Genomic DNA, 26,649 nt, shown 5'->3' with positions numbered 1-26,649 from the left:
GCGAGGCCGCGCGGGGGGCGGCCAACGGATCGACGCCCGAAGATCAAAGCGCGCGGAAACGCAGCTCGCGACGCGGCGGTCCGCGACCCGCGGCCGTTTCCGCCTTGACGCGCGCGTCGAAAGACAGACGGCCGCTCGAGCGCGCAATTAGCGCTAATGACGCCGGCGAACGAGGCGTCGCGGGCCGATTGATCGACCCCGCAATTACTATGCGATCTGCGTGCGCGCGACGCGCCCCCCGCCAGTTTTTGGGGTTAAGGGCTGTTGTGTATTATTTCCGCGACGGAGCAGTGCAGCCGAGCGCGAAAACCGCCCTAATCAGCTCTTTTTTGCCGTCTCTTCGAGAAGCTGCTGAGCGCTGCGGCGTTGCCGCTCTGCGGCAGACTCCGCGGCATATAGATGCGATCGCTGATTACAGCTATAGATTTCTTTTTTTCTTCTTTGTTGCTTCCTCGTGCTTCTCGTGTACTTTGTGTTCGTTACGCGTATATTTTTATTGCGACATCCTTTGTTGCGACACTCGTACTCGCCCGATGAGCTTCTCCACGAAAAAGCGAAAATGATCGATACCGAAGAGATAGGAGAGAGAGAAAGAAAGAAAGAAAGCTCACGGGCGGAGATGAACGACAAAACGATCGCGCGTACTTGAGCGCAAGTGTCCGGGCGGGTGCGTCGCGACACAGAGCGTGAAAGAGTCGCGCGGATTGAATAGGGAGGGGGAGGGGGGCTGCGTCTCGCCGAGTGCGTCGCTGACGGCGCGAGAGGCGGCCGAGGGGGTGCACGCGCACCGAGGAGACTTCAACGCTGGCGCAGGCGCGCCGCGGCCGCCGCGCTCTCCGATATTCGACAATGCCGCATTAATTGCGCCGAGGCGGAGCGGCCTATTTTTAGAAAGCGCCGACGCCTCGGGCCTTTGTCTTGCCCGGCCGAGCGCGGCCGGGATCCGCTTTGCGAGCTGATTGGCGCGCATTGTCGCGCGCGCGCTGGCCCAGCCGGCGCGTTTTCGTTGCGCGCGGCTGATGAATGTCATTGTGGCGCGGCTCGCGGGTCGTCGCGACCGAGCGCCGGTCCGCCCGGGGCTGGGCAGGGCTGGCAATCAGGTCAGCCACGGGGGCAGGGCGGCCGCTGCCGGCGCTCTCGGCCCAGTAACGAGCTCCGCGCGCGCGCGCGCGCGCCCGGAAAGCGGAGCGTGACGTCGGCTCGAGGGGCCGTTATCCCCTCGAGTGGCCTCTGCTCTTCTCCGCGGCTCGAGTGTCGAAAGTTCGATCGGCGATGGGGGTTCTGACGCGCGACTAACTCCTCTCTCTCCTTTTCCACGCTCGAGTGGCGCGCCGCAAGTGGCTCCTCGCCGCCGCCGGCGCGCCTCGGATTTCCGCCTCGAGGGCGCTGCCGCCGCTGTCCTCTCTCTTTCTTGCTTGCGCGGCCGCGCCGTCGCGCGTAGACGTATCGGTGGCTGGCCCGGATTCGTCTTGACCACGATCGCCGATGTGACGCTTCCGCGAGAAGAGACCGAGGCCGCCTGGGGCGGCTAACGCGAATCGAAGCGAGAGTCGGCAGCTGCGTGCGAGCGAAGTAGTCCGAGCCAGCGTCGAGTCAGACTACGACGTCAGGCGTCGGATAAAAGTCGCGCGGAACGAGATTACACGCCTGATTGACCGCGAAACGCGCTCGATTTCCACGAGAGCGGAGTGACGCCGGGGCAGGGGGGAGGCGGCGGAGGCGCGCTGGATGAGCCGCAGAGAGGTTGGCAGCTGCGAGACGATGCACGATAAGCACGCTCGCTCTTCTTTCCCTCTGACCTGACAGTGCCAGGCTATTTTTGGAGAGCCGCCCGCGGAATTGGACGAATGCCGACGCATCCCTATAGTCCGCCACGTTTTATTCGTCCGTCTTTGCCGCGAAAGGTGTTGGTCGAGTATCCTTTGCGGCAGCCAGCGATGCTTTTTAAAAGACGAGGGATCGCCGCATCGATCGATTCTCTCCTTTCTTCTTTTCTTTTTTATTCGAAGCGCAAGGTAGCGCGTTCGCGTTCGGTTTTGGAAAACGCGTCGCGCCGCGAGGTTGAAAGTAACGAATGGCGACGGTCGAGTTGAACTTTCAGTTGAATCGCACATAACGAACGTTACTCAGGATGAACCAGAGCCTTCGGTAACCGCAACTAAGGCAACTTACCGCAGGAAAGAAGTTGACCAGTCGGCGTGTCGGCGAGACCACGAGACGACGTCGGTATCCAATCGGCGCCCACTCTTCTCGAGTGAAAACGAAAACAATCTAAGCACAAGGTGTGGAATAACGGGAGGGTTAAACAGACAAAAAAAAATGACAAAAATGACAAGCCAGTAATCATGTAGGATAGATGACATTTATTTCATTATCTTGTAACTATTGATTTATGCTACTGATGCTATATTCATATAGATTACCTACAATTATGTCAATAATTATGCATGAATTCAAAGATGCGTGAGTTTTGCGCGCGCTTTTTCTCATCCAAACAGTAGGTATTTCCTCTATTTGGCCTCGCACTCTCACACCTCAAATCTTTCATGATTGTTTACGTAAATAATGGTATCGAGAGGCATTTATCGTTGGACGAATCGTGTGTATGTGTGTCTGTGTGTGTGTGTGTGTGTGTGTGTGTGTGTGTGTGTGTGTACGCGTGTCTCCGTACACTGTACAAAAGAAAAGCGAACGGAAAATGTGAACAAAGGAGAGCGCGCGGTCCGAGCGACAAGACGCTTTTCTATTCTTTTTCGTCGCGATAGATTTACTTTTAAGTACTGAAAGGAGAGAAGAAACCCAGGGAACTTAGGCGCGTCGCTCGGTCCGCGCGCTCGCACATCACGCAATGAATTCTCGCCGCTCAATATAGCATCAACCTTATAACAGCGCTTGTTTTTCCTAAAAATTCTCGCGTCTACACTTAAGAGCTAAACAAAAACAAAAAAAAACCGCAGTTTTTTTTTCTTTTCCAAGAAATAAATCGTTTTTCTTTCTTTTCTTTTCTTTTCTTTTCCGCATTTGGTACGAAGGAACATAAGACGAGTTGAGATTATTTTTGCTTTTCATGTAATCTCGCGCGCGTCCGCTAAATCAGCTGCACCGCCTTACCAGCCGTACAAAGAACCAAAAAGAAACGCAATTTCACGCGAGCGTTCTAAGAGGAGGGGGGAGGGGGGAGAGTACACTCTCTCTCTCTCTTCGTGACTCAATTGTTTTAATACCTTTTCAAGCTTTCTCGGCTCTCTCAAATGCAGTCGGTCAGAGTTTTTTCCGCGGGAGCTTATTGCAATATGGAATTGCACTTGGAGTAATACTTCTGTCAACGTCATCTCGGTTCGTATCCCATTTGTATTTAACGAAGCCTTCTGGCCGACTCTCCGCCTAATTCTCCGCGAACGTTCGTTCTCAACTGATCAAGATATATTTTCGAATAATTTAGTGCCCGACTGCGCTGAGAGTATTTCCCGTAATGAGTGTACAATCGAAACCTACGTATGCATTACTGAATAAAACCTAAATAAATATATATGTGTGTATATACACACGTGTATATATATATATATATATATATATATATATATATATATATATATATATATATATATATATATATATATATATATATATATATATTATATTTATATTTATATATTTCTCGATTCTGAGGAAGGGGGTCGATGCGACGAACATAAAGCACTAAAAATTAACATAATAATACGCGGAACCTGCGTATGGAATTGTCGAATCACTTACAAATAATACTCTAATAAACTGCGATGATGGATTTTTTTTTGATTGACTATCTTACAGGGGAAAAATAGTAAATAAAGCAAACGCGGAATGTGTATCTCGTCGAAAATTCCCAGCTGACTTCTTTCTTTCAGTTCGCTCTTGTAGAATAGCAAAACAAAACTCAAGTATATAATTAAAAATCTTACATAGCATGAGCGACACCATTGCACATTATTAATATTAGAAGTAGTAGTATTAATATATTTTTTCGCTATAACTACTTTTTTTATCGTTACTATTTATGTTATACTTTATTATTAGTAGCGGACTTTAGTTTTTCCATGCCTATTACAAAGATAATCATTTGCAACGACGCAAGAAAAAGCTGTAAATCCTTATAAATTTATTTTTATTTTATACAACTTTTAATTCTCACTTTTTAGAATGACATACTTTTTATTACTTCATTTCTTTAGATAATAACCCTTTCATTATAATAAACATACGCTCGCGCGTAAATATTCCGCTAAAAATAAAATTTTGAAAAACTAATAAAATATGCACAACATATATAGCTGGCTATAAGTATATAAATATAAAATCAATATGAAGAAACAAAATAGTGATTTTCCACAGTATAGGGAAAGTAGTTATATAACGCCTTTTCAAATAAAAAAGAATAAAAAGAAAACGAAGAAGAGATATACGTATAAAATTTTTCTGGAAATTTTCGACGAGATTGCTTCGCTCTATTAGGACGTGGTTACGTCTTTGCACATACCAACGAAAGTGTCGCTCTCGTATCCATTGTCAGTATTTCACTCACTGGCCGACTTTCTCTTTACATAGAATATCCTACTCTTTTTCTCTCTCTCCCGCAACGTCGTACAAAAAAATCTTTACTTCTTCAGCGCGAAAAAAAGGAAAGATAACTAAACGGAAGTTTCCGCCCTACGCTTAATGTTGAGAAATTCGAATACCACGTGCGAATATATAATCACTGATATTTTTTCTTTTCCTCGTATGAAGGTATAATCACATATACATTTATCGAAACGGCTCGTGATCCTTAACATATCACTTGCTGTTATTTCGATTCTTTTTTTTTCTGTTGTTAAAGTCGACTTCACTTAAAAAACCTTGAAGAAACTGCTGGCGAATGGTGCATTCGATGTTCCGCGTTCGCGTAGCTAGCTCGTAATTTTGCACCGTAACTCCCGACATATCAACTTGTATAATTTTTTTTTGTATAAACGTTCGTATAATTTCATTCTTTCCAAGACGCACATGGAACGGAACAACGAATTTTGTTTTGAGCACCATTCGCCAAAACATCACATCTTCGCACTTTTTTGAGCAAAGTCAATTCACACACTGACAACTATTAATACGCTTCGCTGTTTCTTTTTTTTCACGCGCTTTTTCTTGTCTTAATCTTAAGAAAGACGTACTGCTCGATCGCAATGACGTACGTTCTAAAAAATCGATAAAACTATCGAGAATCAAAGGTCAACGTTATAAAATTCTTATTCTGCTTTTCCCTACCATACTTAATCCTTTAATGCAGACATCCTAATCGTTTCAAGAGTGACGATGAACAAAAAAAAACGCAGCTATCAGTTTCGCTTTTCATTTGTCACGAAAACTCTGTTAATTTTTCTACTCGCGGTCGACAACAGCTTTTACCGCGTTCAAATGGAGGCCGAAGGAATGATTCGCACATACATACTTTCTTTGTGCTTGCTGTGTATCTGTGTGTCTTAAATGTCACGACTTTTCTTTTTTTTTCTTTTTTTTTTCTTTTTTTTTTTTCAAGATCCATCGACCATTCCGACGACAGTTTTATCGGGAAGAGTAAGAAAATTTTTGTTTGTTTGTTCATGCTGTGAGACTGTGAAAATTTGTTCTTTCCTCGAGATTTTAATCCCCTCGACGGCTGATTATTGCATGTAAAAGTCCGGATGATCCGAGTCCTTCTCAAACCTTTTAGCTTCTTCTTGCATGCTCTCCTTGATCTTCAGTATGGCTGCAGACTCGGTCTGGTCCTGCGAATCAACCAACGACAAAAAAGGCCAGTTATAACAGCCGCCGACTGTTTCTAGGCATTTCTTTTTTAAACCCGTTGTGTCAAAGATTACTCGTGTATTCAGTGACGGGTTCCATGCGCCTTTTTCTTTTTCATTATCGAAATGTCCATGAGTTTTATCGAGATTTTGACTTTAAGAAAAGAAACTCGTCCCTTTCATGAAACTTACAATAAAGTCACAATCTCAGGCTGTTAACTCAGTGGTTTTGGTGTTGGAAAAGGAATTCCTTGGAAATTCTAATGACTTTAAAGTTCTTTGACCCGCAGTGTAAAAACATAAAAAGCTTCTATTTGGCTAAGAGTAGGTTTACTCCAAACACTCTGCAAGATGCAACGATTATTTACTGACTGAGCGCTCGACAAATCAATAGTTTGTCGTCTAAAATCGTAAGCCACTCAGTCAATAAACACGTTTCCAAAAACAAAAATAGATGAGTATGTACAAAATAATGAAATGACTTGCAAACATTGATGACGATTAAATGTAATAATTGTGCAATTTCACTACACCTAAATGAAAAACTGTTGTTAACATTCAAGATAAAAATTAAATGACCAACATCTACAAACGACATAAAATGCAATGTATAAAAAAAAATAAGTGTTAATAAAACAACATGTATACCGAATCCTTCAGATAAGAATTTTGTATGACTTATGTCCCCATTCCAACACCGTTGTTTTTCTTTCGATAATACACATTTAAGAATGAATTGGCGCGATGCTTTTATGGGCGGCTGTGCTTTGGCGGGGCTCGAAAGGAGATGCTGAATTGACTGCTGACTTTATTAAAAAATAAATAAAGAAATAATTTTCAGAGGAATGAGGGTTGCGTGGATAAAAAACTTCCTTTGAATCAGAGTGCTCTGACCCACAACACATGGACGTTTAAAATGAACCTCTCAAAAAAATAATAATAACAACTATAATAATAACTTGAAGTTAGCAAAGATAAAAATAAAACAGAGAAAATTGTACTCCTCGTTCTCGCTTTCGTCTGCCCCCCGTGCGCACAAACACTCACCTCGCGATTTCTTTTTTCATGTATATCTATATATTTTTTCTGTTAAAAGTTAACATGTACAAGGAAAAAAATCGTATTAATTATAGAATTGAAAAAAAGATGCAAAAAAAATTATTTTGTGGATAATTGACTAGTTTTTTAAATTCGCAAACAGTCCGCAATAATTTTTGTACTTTTTTCTTTAGATATCTTTCACGACATTGTTCTTTATCGCATCCATGTGCTACAGGTCAGTACAGGCCAGTACTACATACGCTATCAGAACCTTTTTTTAATAAGCTTTTGAACGATTGCACAGACATTATGTGATTGTGTACTTTTCGACATACTTGCCTCCGGGTCGCTTTGCCGTGACCCCCCAGCACTTTAAGCAAGTGCACATTTCATGATTGAAAAATAAAATATGCATTGTGAAATTCTAGACAGAGTAAACTGTCTGTGCACGCGAGAAAAAAAGACAAAATAAAAAAAAATATATAAAAATAAAATGCAATGCAAGACTGGCAGATAGTCGTATATGAATAGTCGGGCAGCCAGCACCCTGAAGGTCAAGTTCATATTTTGATAAATAAAAGAAAAAATGCAATTTTACTCAGTGTAACAAGATTACATTTATTGTCTCGATTCTTTTTCTCCCTTGGCATAGGCTTATATCAACTTTACCAGGCGTATAATATATTTTTACAACGTGGGAGTAAAATAAAATCACGTAAAATTAAGTAAAAAAAAAGAGATAAGAGAACCTAGGTACCAAGGCGCGTATTGTGCAATGTAAATACTGAGTTGAAATTCACTCTAAAAAATGGCAAAAAGCACGTCGTTTTTCAATTCAAAGCGTGGCAAGAGATCGAGCGGCAAGGTTTCTTTTTTTCAAGCAACGAAAAGGTTCTTCTTTATAAAACACGAACCTTGGAACCTGAATCGATTACACACGATTTTTCTTTATCGCTTAATCCACTTGTATACTTTTTGAACGCGCACCAGCGGCAAGCTGTGCACACCTTTTTCTGTGCAAAGTATGCAAAGATAAGAATATAAGAAAAGAAACACTCACTCTTGTAAAATCGACACACTCAACAACAACAAAAATCCTTGAACCTTAAGCATTTGTACAAGTAAGAGCACCATTAATATTAGAGATTATAACGAGAGGAAAAAGAGCGTGACGAACGTGCCACTGGAACGATTAATTAATCGGATATACACGTGCTTTTGTTTTCTTTCTCGCCATGTACAATTGATGATTAGTCGTTCTTATCAACATTATATCTATCCGTGAAGATATCATTGAAAAAAAAAACTAATAGCAGCATATTCGTAGTCCAGTACTGACCTATAACCACCTGCGGACGGATGGACTTCTTCGCTTATCGTATTTTATTTTTCATTTGTTTTTTTTAATCAAGATACTTGTCACAGAGTTTTTTTTTGTCGATTTCTTTTTTCCAGTTATTCGATTACTTACGCTCAATTCATTTCAATCAGGTTCAGTACTCATATCGTCTATATCTTTACGTTCTTGTAAAAAAATAGCAATATTCCTATGTACAATTTCGCTTTTTCATTAATTCGCACAAATTTCAAAAAAAGATTGGATCGACCGGCAAATCGCATTCCAGCGTTGTAACTATCTAAACAATATAAATTATATATGCTCACACAATCTAACTATCTACAATTTTAATACTTTCGTGCTATATGAAAGTGTTTGAGAATTAAGTACGATTCGTCATCTGTATTTGTACAATTTTCGTAATAGTATACGCATTATATGCATTAATTGATCACTGAATATCCAATTGAAATATTTAAATTCGACTAATCTTTCTATGTCTCAATTTTAATTTCTCGATGACCAAACAAAATTTTAATTTTAAATTGCTGACTGAGCGGTTTGCCATTCGACTTTAATTCGCGATCGCGAACCTATAATGAGCAAACAAATGCAAGTATGGATGCCTATTAATGGTGAAAAGACTATAATTATTTGGCAAGAATTGTCAACTGTTATTACTTTCAAGCAAAAAATTTGTTCATCTTTACATGACGAATTTGTTTAGAAAAATGTTAAGTTACTTATCTTAATCACGACAGTCTAACCAGTCACGAGCAACAGCTGATTAACTTACTTTCTAAAATTTCTTAAATAAATATAAATAGGATCTAGACTTTCTATACCAATTTTAAAGTTACGTGTAAATGTATAGATATAACCCTTTTTGATTTTGTAATTTTATCGTCAAAAGTGCTGGTTATTGCTTTAGAATGGTTAATGATATAATAAAAAATAACAAACCAAAAAGGGCCAATGTAAAAATCTAAAAATCACGATAATAAAATAGGACTGTAAATCCTATTTATACAACCTCGTGAGTATTAGTAAAGCATGATACAAAATAGCCTACAACAGTAGAAATCGAATTAATATTAAGTAAATTTTATATCAATATAAAAAGTCCTGCTTAATTAAAAACTAACCTATCCTCAAAAGCAGGTAGGTGCAAGTGACAACAAATGCAATTATACGTATTTCGTTTTTTTCTCAGTTGTTCCTTTATAAAAACGCGATAACAATAATTAAAAAAAAGAAGAATATTTCTTATTCATCTGTTTGCTCGTTTCTCTCAAACTCTGTGCATTATTGATAGTAAACACGATTCGGACATTTTTTTATTTTATGCGAACATTTTATCGGTATGTCCTTTTTTATCATATTTTTCTTTCAGTGATCCTGCATTGTTTTGTTTCCTCCACTAGTTGCGTCCTGGTTGCGATTTAAAAAAACTGTCGAAAATACAGAACATGCATTTAAACGATTAAATTTTTCTGATTTCCATACATTTATTAATCCTCATAAAACTTATACGCATGGAATGCAAATTAAAACAAAAGGTAAACAATGCCTTACACATTGTTAAATATCCCATAAACCATTAATAAGACTGTGTTTACCCAGAATTATGAAATAAATGAGTGACATAGTCCATACTATAAATGCAACATTCGATATTTTACACGTTGAAAATTGCAGTTTTATTTTGCGTATTAGATACTAGAACATAACTTATTGCAATTATGTATTTGATTCAAAATAAATAGACTTTCATAGTCTTAAAAATAAAAGTATAATTCATTTTATGCGTGAATCAGTTTTCATCGTGATTGAAAAATTTCTTTACAATTTTAAAACCATGGACGCAATCACGTATTTGCAAAGTTTGGCGTAAGCCAATATGTGAAATGTTATTCAAATACCAGAGTGCAAGAAAGCAATAAAACAAAGTTTCATTTATTCAAAGTATAAGATCGACAGTATAAGAAGAGGCAAACCAAAGAAAACAAGTCATACATCAATCAAATGTCCCGCCATGAAAGCATCATAAAAAAATTTTCTTTGACTTAACACAAAGAAATTTATTATTAAAAGCTGCAAAAAAAGAATCAAAAATAAAAAAAAACTTGTCCAAATATCAGCGTCAGCAATGAATCCCAATTTCCAACCGCGAGCGAATGGTTTTTAATATGTACAATGCAAAATTAAAAGAGAAAGTATAAAAAAACTACGAAAGTGAGATAGAGAAGGCACTAAGAAAAGCGATTAATCGGTTGACTCACATTCTCGCCGGGGCCACCAAATCCACTAAGGTTATAGTCACCCATGCCACTACCGCTATCTTCTCGTGGCGTTCCTGGGCCACCATTTGCAGGCGAATTCTTCATGCCATCAAGACCGTCACCATTTAGCACAGGACCCATCGTATTTGGACCCATCGGTCCCATAGGTCCACCTTCTGGGCCACCTCCCATCGGAAAATCCTTGAAATACAAATCATTATTTTATTCCTATTTTTTATAAGATATTAAGAAATCAAATTCGAGTAAATATTTACGCCAGGCATGTTGCCACCGGTAACGGGTTTCATCATCGTGTACATGTTCTCGCCTCCGCTGTTACTACTATCTTGCGGACTTGGCATTATTGGTGTTCCTGGACCGGGGGGCCCCGTCGAACCTGGTGGTCCACCATAATTACCAGGCGAAGATGACGAATAATTCATTGGCTAAATGAAAAAAAAATCCAAATTAATTCATATTTCATCGTCTGTTTCATTTTTAAAAGATATTTTACTATACTTACTGTCGAAGTGTTAGGTTGCCATTGTGGTCGACCACCTGGTCCAGCCATACTCATAGGCGGCATTCCAGCACCACCAGGGCCACCAGGGCCTCCAGGTGCAAGATTACTATTAGGCGGTGGACCTCGCAATCCAGGTCCATATGTACCAGGACCCATTGGTGGCATACCACCTGGACCAGCCCTTGGATGATTCATTCGTGGATTCATATTCATGCCAGGCGAACCTAAATCAATCAGAAAATTTATGTTGATTTCGTTTTGACGGATGTTTCGCTGATAACGTTTGAGAGGGTGCGTAATTTTAAATCTTTTCTGAACGATTATTTTCATTTTATTTTTGGACTTTGTGTACGTTATTTGGCTGTTAATCACTTATATCGGGCTTGGTGCAGTGACATTTTTTTTTGCTGGTGAGCAGAGTTAAAGCTACATTTTTCTATTTTTACATGCTTATTTCTTTTAAGATTTTTTTCGTTTCATCGTACAATATAAAAAGAAATAACCATGCCTTTCTATCCTAATTCATATCTCATCACAGATTTATGTATTTATATTTTTAGGTAATTGGTTCACTTTTATACTGATCATGATCATCAACACTGACATAATTTGAATGTTATCGTTAGAAGTTTCAATTTGGAAGCTTAGCTCTGTCTTAAATAATACATAAAGCAAAGCAAATAATCATGCTGGTGCAGCAATGATCCTAACGGTGCAAGGCAGGTGCGGCATCAAGCAAAGATACATGAAATTACGAGTGTACGCGTGGAAAAAAGCAATCTAACTGATGGAACTATGGGCAAACATAAATATTAATAAAATCATAAAGCACTACCACTACTTTCGATTAACTTACATGTGTAGAAAGTAATATTGAAGTGGAAAGCGTTTTTTATTGTAAAAAAAATGTTTCTTTTTGTATTGTTGAGAAACAATCAAATGGCTGGCTCATGCTAACGCATAATTTAAGTATGGCTGTGTGATGTATGAAGAATAACCGAAATATCAACGAAAATTTTTTTTTTTTTCAGAAATTGGAATTATTTATAGGATTTTTAAAAGTCCAACTTTTTCATGCTCTGCAAGTAAACTGGGCGAAGCCAGTGCAAAAACATAAGGTGACAATAAACGAGAACATAAAAAAAGAAGCAAAAGCAATTAGTATGAAATTGAGTGTAGATGAATATGAAAAAAAAGATTAAAGGAAAGACTGTTCTCTAAAAGTCATGTCAGTGTGAATTCAATTTGCTGGGTTGCTTCCTACCTTGCCACCCTACAAAATCTGCAGCTTCGCCTGAGGAACACAAGAGCACACATTAGTACGGCAGGTAGGTAAGGTCAGATCAATCAAATGGCGAATAACAAAAAGCCTAGTTATTTATGCATGTGGCATAGATATTTTCTTTTCTCTTTATCTTTTTTTTGGAAAAAACAGAATCTTTCCAGAAATTTGTGAATGACAGTTTGTTAAAAAGTTCGGAGTAATGAATAAATTAATCTCGTGAAGCGTGAATTCAGAAAGAATTTCTTCAAAATACTAAAGGAAAACAAAAACACTTCAATTTTTACTTTTACTGCGAAAGCGATTCGAAGATATAAAAAAGGTAACAAAAAAAATAAAGTCAAAATACGTTCGATGGAACCACTGTTACAAAAAAATTGCCACTAGACAGTTCAAAAACCAGTCCACTCCACATCACAGCAATCCAATCCAAAAAAAAATGTCAAAAAAAGAATAATATATTACTTTCTCTCGATTAATAATATAAAAATATATTGCTGTGTGGTTTTTGATACGCATGCGTCTATATATAATAATAAATGCCATTCTCCTTTTTGTTCTGCAACGCTTCTCAATGCCAAAAAGTAAAACTCTTTGATCAACAAACTACCGTGACGATGCGGACTCACCTTGTCTAGTTGGATCCATACTGTTAGGCATCATTGGTTGTCCCGGTGGCTAAAAAAATAAAATAGCTCATGAGTATTCTCATATAATCAACGTATCCTACGATATAGATTTATCGACTTACCCCATTGAATTCATTGCCCATCGGCATACGAATGTTTCCTGGTCGTGGTCCTGGTCCTTGATATCTAGGACCTTGCATTGGGAACTGTAACAATGACATATCAAACGTGAATATTAACTCATGATAGACCCTGTAAAGAAAGCTGCAACAAAAGCCAAAATTAACTATCGAATCAACCACCAAATATAAGTATGAAAGGCGAAACAAGCATTAATATAAATTCACGTTGGTGTCTGTTCATTTTCAAATAGAAATAAAAGTCGCATTATAAAAAGTGTTTTATTAATGGTTCGCTTGCTCATTCAAAATTTTAACGAAGTTTGTTACACACGATGATAAATAATTCCTTTATTTCATTTTTTTACAGGATGAGGGAAGGGTACAACTCATATACAAGGATTTTATCCCAAAATCAAGACAGAACAAATTTAACAGCACACAAACCAAAGAACCAGTGTTACAGAAAAACATAAAATTAAATGATGGTTGAGGGGGAAGAGAATAGAGATGGAGAAGCAAGATATATCCACGGCGGTGACTTCGTTTGCAATGAATGCTTGCGATTTTCGCTCAACAAGTACTGAATGTCAAAATTTTCACAAAGATGAGCATTCAATAACGTTGTAAAACAAAACAATTAGGCGGAAGGAAAAACAAGAATAGGGTGCACACAACACTACATAGAAAGATAGAGAGAGGGACAGAGAGAGAGAGAGAGAGGGATAGAGAGAAAGAGAGAGAGACGACGAATGAAAGCTTTTTTCGTTCACTGAATGAAAGAGGCAGCTTACCTGAGCGGACATCATCTGCGAGTGTGGGGGCGGGGGTGGCTGGGGGTGCTGGGGAGATGGCTGTGATGAGGGGTGTGTGGGCGGAGATGGTCGCATTGTCGAGTTGTTCTGCAACAAGCAACGCAAAATATGCCGGACATTTAGCAACAGACACGTACACGCGTAAAAAAAATCTCGCGACGCGATCCGCGACAATTCATTCGAGAGGGGGAAGATTGATGATGAATGTGTGAGATTTAGTTGGTAGTCGGATCAACCTTTTCATACGTATCGTTGAACTTTCAGAAAGCCGAAACTCTGAAACGATGATAGCAGACTTGAGTTTGAAAAGGTTAAACCGCTTAATAGTAACATTAATTTACCGAAAATTCGCAAATAATTCTCTCGTAAAAATCTGCTTTTTAAATTTTGAAAATTGTATTTGTTGCCATGCACATGATCATCTTATTAATTTGAAAAAGAAATTCATTTCGGACAAGTCAAACCGAAAAATTACTTCCACTGGTTCCTTGAGTCTTTAAACAATTAAGGTGGTCAACTATGTGCACCTATTCTAATTTATGCATTACCTACATGTTCATTTTGACTATGTCTCACGCAGTGTATTAACTAGACATACTACAATTAACTAAGCAAGCTTCGATTCATATATTTTTCATATGTTTTTCCCGTTGCTGCGTTGTTTCTAAAAACTATATCTAACATCCATCCGTCTGAGTGATTTCGATAAAAAGAAAGAAAAGAGAGAAGACTCGCTACGTAGCCCATGACATATAAATATAACATCATACACGAATGCACATACACGTGTTAGGTATAGACAGAAGAAGATATTCATGAGTGTACATAAATATAGATTAGACAAGCAGTGGAGATATATTTAGTTTTTTCTGTTTTTGAAGTAAAATTTTTTCTCTAATCTTTATCAAATAATAACAGAATTAATTATTTAAATGTTAAAACATCTCTCTATAGGAAATTATATTATATATATATATATATATATATATATATATATATATATATATATATATATATATATATATATATATATGTGAAATGTCCACTAAACAAACATTCCTTGGAGAAAAATAAAACATTCAATATATTATTGTTACTAATTTTCAATGAGGACAGTAAAACGTATAATGCATATATTGCAAATGATTTCGTTCACCGCGTAAGCAAAAGCGAACTCTCGATGTTATCTTCAAAGCGTGACATGGAAAAGTGTGCATCGATTTTATTGATTCGATTTTGTGGATACAATATGAAACAAATTGTTACACTTTTCCTGGACGCGCTTTGATTTTTCAGTGTCAATGAATATTCTTACAATTCTTCTTTTATGCATTATGATTATGAACTTGAAAGAGGCACAAATAATTGAAAATATATAAATATATACATTAATTATGTAAGACAAAGTACACATCGGACTTCGAGGGAATGGACGCGCGATAAACAATAACACAAAATAAGAAATAAAGACGTTGAGACGATATATTCGGCGTTTATATATAATTGATTGACAAAAGTAATTCAATCCGCAAAGTTCTTCACTTTTTCAAAAATCTAATAGATTTTTGAAGAGACACAATGAATCGGAATAAGAATATGTACTTTTTTATCATTTCAGGAGTGAAATATAACACGCAAATTTATTATCGATTTTTAGCGACTAAGTATTTTAATGTTTATCGTGGAATAAATTCTACCGTATCATACATAAAGAAAATTTTGAGAGTGCATATTCCCGCTGAGTTAACTAATTATCAATTTCATAAAATTCAAGACATTTGCGTAACAAGGGACTTAACTCTTTATAGTTAGAAACTGTACAACGTCTTCTTGCATAAAGTTATAACGACCATTAGTAAAATGTATATAGTCGCTTGTCATGAAAAACTAGAAAGTATCTAGTCGCGAAAGGCGATGATGGTTAAGGAATTTGGGAAAAAATAAAAAAGTATCCAATAGCGACTTACGAAAAAGTTAGGAGGCATTGGGCCGCCGGGCATGCCGTCATTCGGTGGCATTTGTCCAAGCGGCGAAGGCGCGGGTCCGGCATTCTGCAAATGTGCATCAATCTTAGTCTTTCAACAGCTTATAATAAAATTTTTCAAATACCTAATTTTTCATTCGTTAAATCTTCTTTCTCATTTTACATGTGCTATCATACTTAGATTATATTATTCAAATTTGCATGTTCATATACATATTTTTTTAATGGTTTCGCTATGAAAATAGAGTAACAGATTTTGACAAATTTATGAACTAACTAGTAGCATTTGGTACATTTCTTTCATCAAATACAAGAAAAAAATAAAATAGAACTCTGTATGAAACGATCTACATTTTTTCAACAAAGATATAGAAATAGTCATGTTATGCTTACGTGCGCAATTCCATTAACTCCATAACCACTGTTTACAAATCCCTAAAATTAGAGAAAAAAAACGTATAAATACAATTGATCAAATGCTTTCTTTTTTTTATCGTAGTCTCTTTCTTAAGTTACGCTCTCAGTCAATCACAAAAAGGAAAATTATTATCGACCTAATAAATTATATACTCACATAATCGTGAAAAGCTTTGGCTTCGCTACTGTGTTCGCATGAGTCTCGACGCTCGGGTGCCGCGCAGTACAGGTCCCAAAATACACTGAAAACAACAGACGGCAAAATTATCATCTTTTATAGAACGTATGACGTTGCGAATTAATAATATTGATTTTTCAGATACTCACCACCACCAAGAGTGAAGAAATCCTGGAGGTTCGCCTAGCGATATGTTTTTTTCCCATCGAATCTATAATTTGGAAAACAGTGTACATTAATACGCTGAATATCAGACGGAGATTCGTAAAAGATTGTCAATTTACCTCTGACAAGAACGTTTGAGCAGCTTTCTGCGCACCAATGTGTAACAGGTATTCATAAACATATAAAGCTAATCTGTAAAAAATAAAATAATCGTTAGAACCTACATTAGTCTTTTTACAAATTTTATATTAAGCTAAAGCAGCGGAAAAATGAGAATTCCGTAGTATCAATCATTAGGTTAGTAAATCATCCAAAATAATCGCGTCTGGCTTATCTATCCATTTAACAAATAAAATAGGGGTCAAAAATTATTAGAACCCATAGATTGACCAAAAAATAAGTCGCCGAGAGAGTACGCGAAAACTCAAGGTGGCGCGGAAAGGTGGCGCTGCATTCGGCGAAGGGGGACAGGGCCGTCGTCTGTTCACTCTCTTTCTTTTTTCGCTTGAACTCCTCCTCTCTCCCCCTCGTAATCGTCATCGTCAGGCGGCAAGCAAGCAAGCGGCACGGAGAAAGGCGGAGGCAATAGCCCTAGCACCAAGAGAGGAAATAAGACGCGCAAGCGAGAGAACGCGCCGACAGCTAGGCAGGCAGACAGGGTCTCTCCCGGATCTCGTCAGGGGTGCTCAAATCGACTGATCGCGTCTTCCTCCTTATCTCTTTTTTCAAACAAGCATTGGTTTTGAACTGGGGCTACTCACGGAATTCGTAAAGAGAGATTAACTTGTTGGAGAGCACGAATCGTCAATTAAATTGGTGTACTTTTATTTCTACTCTATCGGTAATGTTTTCAGTGAATGAGTACCAGGTAAAAATCGGATCTCGTTTTCAAACAAAAACGAATTGAATAGTAATAATTAACTAAACAATTGTTGGTAATCACGAATTACTTTAGAGGGTTGGGTTTCGAAGCAAAGAGACAAACTCAGTCGGTAACATAGTCGCATCCAACACTGTGCATCAGCTGAGCCAGGTATATAAGCAATATATATACTTTCGCGTCATCTTGTCGTTGCACAGTAAAAGCGGCTTTCACGCGCGCAGGTCCGACGAAGTTCTCTTTCTCTCGCTAGCGCATGGCACACTTTGTTGTGCGAGGCCGAGTAAATAACGGGAGCTCTGTAAGCGATCTCACACACATACACACACACACACACTTAGCTGTCGGTATCCCCGGCACACATAAACCTATCGCAGAGGAGGTTAGGTTGCACGCGTGTTTATCTGTGCTCAGTGGAGTCTATCGATTTTGAAAAAAAGCTTTAGAACACTCCGGCAAAAATATTACGCGCGACGATTATTATGCATTTGATTAACGCTGCTGAACGTAAAAACAAGTCGTGACGTGGAATTCCTCTAACAAATTGTTAGGCACATACACACAGACGCGCACAAACAATAATAACATAGCTAGGTATGCGAAAATTCATCGTTATTTGTGAAATACGTACTTCTCTCTGGCCTGGTTGTCCGAAGGTACGGCTGAACCCTTCCCCTTGGAGTACATTGTCTATCGTTTTATCGTTAAACAGTTTTTCAAAACACACCCCTTCAGCCACACTAAACCGAAAAAACAAACCACCAAACTTTAATTTTCCCTGGTGGGAAGAACGTTTGGTTAACCTAGAAGTGTCCGCCGACGCAGCGACAACGAGAGAAACAGCTTCGGAGCCTGCATCGCACACACTACTGGAGAGTCGGTGAGCGTCGCTTCTACTACGTCGCCGCCAATGCATGAGCCACAGAGCAACAGAGAGAGAGAGAGAGAGAGAGAGAGAGCAATGGCTAGTGTCGCCGCCCTTGCGCACAAGCGTTTCCCCCCTCTTGCCTCTCTCGTTCTCCGCTTCTCGCTCTTTCTTGCTAGCTCATTATTATTATTATTATTATTTTTTCTTTTTCATTTCGGATGCTTTGACCTTGCTAATATGTAAACTTAGTCTTTCTTCATTTACTTCATCAAATCTTCATTTTACATTCGACACATGTCTGATCCGATATTCAACTCGATTATTACTTTTTTCGTTCTAAATTTAACATTAAAAATGAGCACGATAGAGAGAAAGAGGTGTGCATATCTATGTATACTCATAGCTATAGCGACTAAACGGCATATCATACGTGGGAGGTTAAGCACAAGCGAGAGATTAGGTTAGGCGATATTCTGCCAATAGTTTCTTTCTCTTTCAGTATGTCTATGTGCGTTATATATACATATACGAGTTGCGCGCGCATCAATAATTCGTTCGCGCGTATGTGTGGTGGTGATCTCGCCGTCGTCAGGGACGTAAAATTCGGATTCGTCAAGGTAATACGTGCACGTAATAATTTTCTTGGAAAAAGAAGTGCAAAATTTTATTTTTGTTCTCTCGCGTGATACCGACACGCTTGTAAAATTTTGCGCAACGCTCAAAGCGCATCATCGTCATCGTCAGCATTGACAAAGGTCGCGCGACAAGTGGTTCCTCTGCGTAATGTCCAGGGCGACAGCGAGTCTGAGCGTCGTACACACGAATACATAGGCAAAAGCCTAAGTGTGCATTCCGCCTACTCTCTCCGCCGTCGCCGCCGCCGCCGGCCGCCGCGCATCTGCCATTGGCGTCGCCTTGCACAGGGACCAATTTTATAGGTATTATACCTGCGTCTCGTAGCTGCTGCTGCTGCTGCTGCTTGCGCAGCGTATAGTTAAGTCCAGATGCAGTGGTGCACTGGTTGAGTGAGAGGTAGACCAAAGTTGCGCTCTCTCTCACTTTAGCTGCCACTTATAGACTCTTGCAGAGTGTGCGGCTGCTGAATAGTTTTTCTTTGTATTTTACAACAAGCGCTTTGCATTAATTTTCGAAATTTAACATTTAATAAAAAATTTTACAGTATTCGCAAATTAACGCAAAAATGCTATTGTTCAGCATGTAATTAGCTAAGTATTTTCGACGTAGGATTACGGTTGTTATGAAACATCTCTGACGTTAGCCATCGAAACGGAAAAGGTTCATGTCGACGTTACCTCACTGTATCGTCGATGCGAAAAAAAATTCGCACATTCGATCCTTAAAAAGTCACTCGTTCTTTTCCAAAAAAAACTCGCGAGCATTTCATCGGTATCGTACTACGTTTTCCCGAGCGATAAACTCATAACGCATCTGCAAAAAAAAAATAGAGTTCGCATTACATATGCAGCCGCAGCGGCGGCTCGCGCCGTCCCTGTTCTACCGGCGCCTCTGCCTTTTGGTGATATACCCAACCTGACCGAAAGCGAAAGAGGGGAAGTCGGCTGGCTGCTGCCGCTGCTATCGATAAAAGTCGGCGCGCGCGCACTGGCAACATGGTGGGGCGAGAGAGAGAGAGAGAGAGAACACATTGCCAGTAGCGGAGTTTGTATTGCTTCCCCTTTTTTCAATTTCATCTCTCTCTCTCTCTCTCTCTCTCTCTCTCTCTCTCTCTCTCTCTCTCTCTCTCTCTCTCTCTCTCTCTCTCTCTCTCCTCTCTCTCTCTCCTCTCTCGTTCCAACACATTACACTATGAACGAAGGGAAAGTTTCCCGAAAAATCGCAGGGTAGGGAGATGGAATATGCGAACGTGTTGCCAATTAAAACGTCTATTTCGCGTAGCTACGGAGAAAACTGAAAACTCACCTTCCTTTTCTCGTCCCTCTTCGTCGTCAATGCACAAAGAAAACTAATTTTTCTTCATGGAAATGTCTTTTTTTCTCATTTTCGATCCAGGGAACTAGTTTGGGGGGGGGGGGGGGGGGGGGGGGAGTACGTTTAGCCTTGGGCTCGTACTCGAGTCGCACACGCAGCGCGCCTGGATTGAGAGAATAGATGCGCTCTTTGCTCGCGGGCTGTAGTACGCATTCGCATGGACGTTTAAAATTCGAGCACCGAGACGAAAAAAATAGAAAAACGCGCTGTTGCTCTGGAATCACCGAAAAACAATGCCTGAAGAAGCGGTCAATCGATTCTTGTGATTCGCAGTACAACAATGGGCCACGAGGCGGAGCGACAAGGCATCGAAATACGCCGAGATATATATGCGCGGTGCGCAGATGGACGGGCCAGGTACGATCACGTGGGAGGCGTTCGTGGCCTACGCCGAGGAGCTGGTCAGGCTGTCGGACGAAATTTCGGATCACTGGCGATTTTCAGGAGACAAGGTATACCGCGACAACGTCCGTGCGTCTAGCGGGTGCGCCATCGATCGACCAATTGCTCGTCGCGCGCTCGCTGTCTCGTGCTTAAGCACGCCAGCGGCAACAACTCCACGGCTCGTCACGTGTGTGCGCCGGATTTTCTAAATATAGGACTTTTGATATTTTCAGCGCGACGCGCGCGCACTCCGAGCGGTCGACGACGGAAAGTCGGCACTCGGCGTTGTTTAAAAAAAATAAATGTCATGCTTTTGTCGCGAGGGCAGGGATCAGCAGGCCAGGCGTACTTGGAGCGCCGAGTGAAGACGTACATTCCGAGCGACTGCCTGATAGACAGAGATAAAGAGCAGGAGGAAGATGAATGGAACAAGAGCTTGGAGACGTGTACAGATCCTTACGAGATGTCCAGCGCCAACGAGAGGCCGTTGATCATCGAGCATCATGTTTTGTGGTCCATGAGCTATAGCGTTCCGGTACTTTACTTTAACGGATGGTGCGCCGGTAAGTTACGAGACTGCGGCCGTTGTTTTCCAAGTGCTCAGAGCGTTTTATAACGTTCCGCGAAAGCGAGGATTTTCCCCCTTTCTATTCGGGGGGCAGAGGAGGGCACGTTCGAAAAGTTTTTGATTAGCTTGGACAACGACCGCGAAGATTTCGCGGCATTCTAGATTTCTGCAGTACCCTGCGCCTCGTCGATTTGAATCGTCAGAGAGCAGCACTGCCCCTATTCGTACGATCTGCTGCGATGAATATTGATAGAGTAGCAGTCGGTATCGCCGACAGCTGTAATTTTATGTTAACGGTTTTAAACGACAGCGATAATTCAACGGGAATTCAATGGGATTCGTTAACTTTTGATGTCGCGCTAATTACGAAAGTAATCGAATAAAGTGCGGTGCTTTCACGACCGACAAGAAACTCCGCGTTGAAGTTTTCGATTTCGAAAATCTTTTAAAAGAGAGAGCGAGAGAGAAAATCATTCCATCGCCACGCAGGAAAAAAAGAAGTCATAATGCTGAAATCGACGGCCTGATCACCACTAGACCTTAATCTGGAAGAGTAGATGGCGATTGTTTCGACGTGCATCCCTTTAAGCCGCTGTTCGCGTAATATCGCAAAGAGATAGCGAGAGGGAGAGAGAGAGAGAGAGAGAGAGAGAGAGAGAGAGAGAGAGAGAGAGAGAGAGAGAGAGAGAGAGAGAGAGAGAGAGAGAGAGAGAGAGAGAGAGAGAGAGAGGGCGTCCGATTTTTTTTCTTTGTTTTTTTTTGTTTTCACGCGTTCAAACTTTCGTACAGATGTGTTCACTTGATCACGCAGATTTTGACGTTGCCGAATAAAGCGGACATTGTCGGAAGTGCGATTTGAAGAAAATTGGAATTATCGGCGATTCTCGAGACATTAGAGAATTAGCGATAATAGCCGTTCCGTTCGCTAGCGGAATGTTAGGGCTAATCTCAATGCAAGACCAATCTGTATAAATAGAAATTGAACTGAGAAAATTATACTTTAAGAAAATGGTTCTTCAAATCGAGGTCGTGCACTTGAAGGTCTATTATGCGTCTAGAGATGCGTCCGCGCTGAGAGAAGCGAAAGAGGAAAACGCGAGAAATCGAATTGATACGCGCGGCGAAGAAAAGTTTGCTCTGTTGTCATGGCAAAATCGGGCTCCGTGGCAGCCGAGCGAACAATTTGGCAACGGAAACGAGGCTTCCGCGCTCCGATATCTTCACTTGAAAGTCCGACTCAATGTTCTTATTGGTTTGCCCGACATTCTCGCAGACTCTCCTGGCATCAATGCAGTGAGCGTGGAGGCGGCCCAACGCCTGACGTCGGGCGACAAGTTGGCCCACAGCGAGCTGTCCCAGGCCATTCATCCGATCCTCGGCCGACCGTTCCTCCATCTGCATCCCTGTGGCTCGCGTGAGCTTCTGCAAATGGCTTCTCGAAGGTGCGTAAAATAGGCGCCAGCGCGCTCCGGCGACAGTCAGCGCCTGGTTTTGCGAACGAAACGCAAAACTCGCGCTGCGCACGACGAGCTGCGCCCGTCAGCGTTCGTCAAACGGGGGGCTCTGCATTCTTTGCGGTCGGAAGCGCTCAAGGCAAAATGAATATGCACGACGATATATCCGAAAAAAAATACGCGTAATACAATGAACATATCTCTCGACCTCGACACAGTTTTCGGCTCGGCCGCCGGAGAAATTCCAATCTGGTTTTCCTTCCTTCACGCGCATACACATGTCTGTTTCAGTGCCAACAAGTTGGTCAGCTGGCTAAGTGCAGTCGGTCCAGCGGCTCTGGGACTCAAACTGCCGCCCGACTACTTCAAGCTGACAATGCGAGAGGCCGATGAATCTTAATCGGGCATTTTGTAATTCTAACGACATGCTAATCCGCCGTGACGATCGTCGTTGCGCCTGGAGTGCGGCCGCGCCTGGCGTCGTCCATGTGATCTTTTAATAAAGTTTTTTTATTGGTCTGTACATGTATGCGTTTGCGCCTGCTGCCAATGCGGAAACACGAGTGCACGCGTGCACGCGTGTAAGCGAAAACCGCAGAAACTGCGGGAGCTCGTTTACAAACTCAAATAGACTAATAATTGATGATCTAGAGACCTTCGCGCAACCTTCGTTTCTTCACGATTTCCCGTAGCGAAAATAGCGCTTGAGATCGACCAAATTGTCAAACGTTATCCAAGAATCCACGCCGCTGGAGGACCATCAATCCAAAGGGAAGGGTTTTGCAGATAAACCAGCCGGTCAGCGCTGCCGCTTCCTTCTTCGGTATTAAAAGTACAAATATTTGCCGACGACAAAAACATCATTCGCAAGTTATATCTCGGATCTTGCGCAAGACTATGCATAATGCAATCGACCGCGCTGTTGTAAATGGACAATTAAGCGATCATTTGCGCTCGTGTCGGATCATCGCTAATATAACGTACCTTGCAATTTTCCGTTCGGCCAATTGTTTTTTCGAATTTCAGCGGAAAACGTGTAGAACAGCGGATCGCGAGGAGCAAACTCAAATGAAAAAGAAAACTGAATGAAAGAGGGTCAGCCCACGGGAATTCCCAGGGATTCCCAGCCCCGGGGCGAAAAGTCATCGGCTGACCCATTTTCCTCGCGGAGTTGTCGTCAACGCTGCTGGCTGCCTCATTACGCGGCTCCTGTCGCCAAATCGAGTTTGATATTTCACTTTTTCGCCATCGAACTCTCGCCTCTCACACACACACACACTCTCTCTCTCTCTCTCTCTCTCTTTTTCCTGGATGTGCATCAGTCGACCTAGACGAAAGCAGAGGAGGGGGGGATATATGGGAAATCGATCGCGTCGAAGCGGCAGCGAAATGTCGGTCAGATTTCTGCTGAATCGGACGGCAAGCGAGTTGGTCAGGAAACGAGCGAGTAACCTCCCCCCGAATTTCCCTCTCGCGATTATCACTCGCTGCGCGCGAATGGCCTTTTCCAATATCTATTACCGGGCTGAGGCGTCGAAGATTGCAATTCGCGAGAATCTCTTTTTGCCACCTTCCGCGCGCGACACTCCGATTGCCATCGATTGACTTTCAAATGATGGGTACATACAGATGTTAGAGCTTTCGGTCGGTCGGACGAACGCGAAGCATTCGATTGTGGATTACATACGTTGCATTCGAGAATCATTTCGATCGTAACGGATCGTTTTTTGATTTGCATTGAAAGTAGCTGTTCCAGTGGCTTTAGTTCAATGCATTCTCCCGACATTTTTTCGATTAAAATGATACAATGTTCAAATTCCAAATCGACATACTGTGCGCGTTACGAGAAAATGAAAAAAAAAAGGAGAGAGGGAAAGTTCCCTACGCAAACTTAATCACATCGCTTTAGCTTGATGAAGCGATGAGCAAGCTCGATAAAGGAAAAAAGATGGACGACCAACCAGGCTTATCACGTCCTGTTGATTAAAATCCGTTCAGCAGTTAAAGAGCCGAAAATTTTGAATGGCCGCGCACATGTGCGAGGTTCGAACGAAGCAAACGAGGCATGAATTTTGAAGCACTCACGGTTATCGTGCCTTTTTTTATTACGACATATTTCCTCTGTGCGAAAAAAGGAAAAAAAAATTATTTTTTTCTCTGCTCGCTTTTATTGTTCCCGGCTCGCTGCGCCGACAATGAGGCTCAACTTTAATTATTCGCTCTATTCTTTCTAACTGTAACTGATACGTATATACAAATGGGACTATTATTTGTTTCCTCCGGTGCCAGGAGAAAAAAAAGAAGGGGAGAGCTACCGCATCCTTGGAGAAGGATGATATTTTTGAATCCTCGCTCGAGTATCCATTGTCTCATATTCCGCGATTATTTCGTTCCGAGGGAAAACGTTATCCTCGCCGAGATTTTCAAGTATGAAATATATATTCCAAATAAATGCAAAAAATGGCACTCGCAAATTGAAAGCGATCGATTATCGTCTGTAGTGCGAATACAAAATAGAGCGTCAGGGTGCTGGATTTCCGACAAGCGAGGGGGGGGGGGGGGGAGGCGTAAAGAAATACGCGAGCTTGTTTCTTCGCGGAGCTTTCGACGCGCACCCGGACGAACACGAAGCGACAGGAGAAGCGGAGCGTGCAAGGCGCGTCTGCTTATCGGGAAAAAGCAAGGAAAGGCAACGTGTGCGAAAGCCGCGAGAGGGAGACGACGCGTCGTTCGAGGTGAATTCGCGCGGGAGGGAATGTGCATTTCGGCGAATGCGCGCGATTGAAAAGTCGAGAGCGCGCGCGCGCCCACGATGGCCTTGAGTTCCCCGCAACCTCTTTTTTTTCAATTCGAGCGTAGCGCCGATCTATTTGCGAGATGCGATCTAGCCGCGCGTGGGTAGCCTCATTTCGGGATTTTTCCCGTGGGTCGCGGTTTTCTCCCTTCGCCGCCGTGCCGTCCGACACGTCACGCCGAACGAGCGCGTAGGTTGATCGATAATTCCTTGCCAGACGCGCGGCAGGCGAGCTTCGATGCGCGAATTAATCGCGAGTCTCTCTCTCTCTCGCGAGCTCGTTTCCCATCGCGAGCACCGAAGCAAAGGTCGCGCGCGACGCATCTCTTACGTAAAGCAGCGCAGCGAGGAAAAACTCGTTTGCAACTGCGCCGTCCCGACGCTCGCTTGAAATAGCAGACAGTGCGTTAGGTAATCGACGCGGGCGCTCGACAAATATATATACGTATAACGCTCTTGCCAATCGTTTCTCGCTGCATCATCTCTCCAACCGCTATTAATATAACTGCGCGCGCGTGCTAATTCGTGTTTACAAACAGCTCGTCTCGCTCTCCTTTTTTTCCTCTTCCGCTCTTATAGCAGCCGTCTCGTTTTGCAGTGTCGCACACGATTTCAGCTCCGTGCCCGTGGTCGAACGCTTCTATGCCGCTACCCCGAAAGCTCCTTCGTCCTCGGAAGCAAAAGCCGCGCGCCAAAGACGGACGAACTCGCATTGAGCCCGAACGGAGTCGGAGTCGTTCGTTAGGCGAAGCAAGCTTCCGTTTCTGCCAAAAGCGCGACAAAAAGTCCCGATTGCGAGCCTTGCATCCCACTTTCCTCTCTGGGAACAAAGGGAAAGAGTAACGAACAAAAATGAGCGATCTCGAGCAGAGAAAAACATTAGCGATGAGTCACGAACGAGCTTTTTAGAAAGGGAGGATTCTCGGCAAGTTCGTCAAACGAGCTTCCGCTTTGAAACGGTGGTAAAGTCGATGTCTGTTCGGCTTGCCGCTGACCTCGAAACGGTCCTTTTGAGAACGTCCCTTGAGATATCAGTGACGCTCTTTTCCTTCACAGTTACGTGCCACTTACGACGCGCGTCATTTCCAATCGTAGGCGATGTACATTGGCGGGCATAGG

General features: G+C 41.7%; 2 protein-coding genes across 6 annotated transcripts; one reads left to right on the top strand and one right to left on the bottom strand.

Annotated features, from left to right (window-relative positions):
• Nucleotides 1–3,658: 3,658 nt before the first annotated feature.
• On the bottom strand, nucleotides 3,659–18,345 carry LOC131672921 (single-stranded DNA-binding protein 3). Of its 4 annotated transcripts, none has more exons than XM_058950470.1 (14): nucleotides 18,084–18,343; nucleotides 16,692–16,764; nucleotides 16,557–16,618; nucleotides 16,387–16,471; nucleotides 16,206–16,247; nucleotides 15,796–15,879; nucleotides 13,808–13,915; nucleotides 13,017–13,100; nucleotides 12,895–12,943; nucleotides 12,248–12,277; nucleotides 10,984–11,207; nucleotides 10,736–10,906; nucleotides 10,461–10,661; nucleotides 3,659–5,780 (listed from the first exon to the last, which is right to left on the bottom strand). In XM_058950470.1, the coding sequence occupies exons 1-14, from the start codon at nucleotides 18,137–18,139 to the stop codon at nucleotides 5,676–5,678; spliced, it is 1,374 nt and encodes a 457-aa protein (XP_058806453.1). In that variant the 5' UTR covers nucleotides 18,140–18,343; the 3' UTR covers nucleotides 3,659–5,675. The 4 variants fall into 4 exon arrangements, with proteins under 4 accessions (XP_058806453.1, XP_058806454.1, XP_058806457.1 ...); XM_058950472.1 differs by lacking the exon at nucleotides 3,659–5,780 and adding an exon at nucleotides 7,438–9,629 and having other exon boundaries at nucleotides 18,084–18,345; XM_058950471.1 differs by lacking the exon at nucleotides 12,248–12,277.
• A 553-nt stretch (nucleotides 18,346–18,898) lies between these two features.
• Nucleotides 18,899–23,438, top strand: LOC131672916 (ubiquitin-like-conjugating enzyme ATG10). Of its 2 annotated transcripts, XM_058950454.1 has the most exons (6): nucleotides 18,917–18,937; nucleotides 19,045–19,258; nucleotides 20,604–20,782; nucleotides 21,043–21,277; nucleotides 22,556–22,724; nucleotides 23,028–23,437. In XM_058950454.1, exons 3-6 carry the CDS (start codon nucleotides 20,660–20,662, stop codon nucleotides 23,134–23,136), a joined length of 636 nt encoding a protein of 211 aa, XP_058806437.1. In that variant the 5' UTR covers nucleotides 18,917–18,937; nucleotides 19,045–19,258; nucleotides 20,604–20,659; the 3' UTR covers nucleotides 23,137–23,437. The 2 variants fall into 2 exon arrangements, with proteins under 2 accessions (XP_058806438.1, XP_058806437.1); XM_058950455.1 differs by lacking the exon at nucleotides 19,045–19,258 and having other exon boundaries at nucleotides 18,899–18,937; nucleotides 23,028–23,438.
• Nucleotides 23,439–26,649: the final 3,211 nt, after the last annotated feature.

The sequence above is a fragment of the Phymastichus coffea genome, unplaced genomic scaffold (genome assembly GCF_024137745.1).
Source record: "Phymastichus coffea isolate CEN01 unplaced genomic scaffold, Cenicafe_Pcof_1.1 PCOF00162, whole genome shotgun sequence".
Classification (NCBI taxonomy): Eukaryota; Metazoa; Arthropoda; class Insecta; order Hymenoptera; family Eulophidae; genus Phymastichus; species Phymastichus coffea.
The sequence above is the reverse complement of the archived record's forward strand: the minus strand, read 5'-3'. Positions and strand labels throughout refer to the sequence as shown.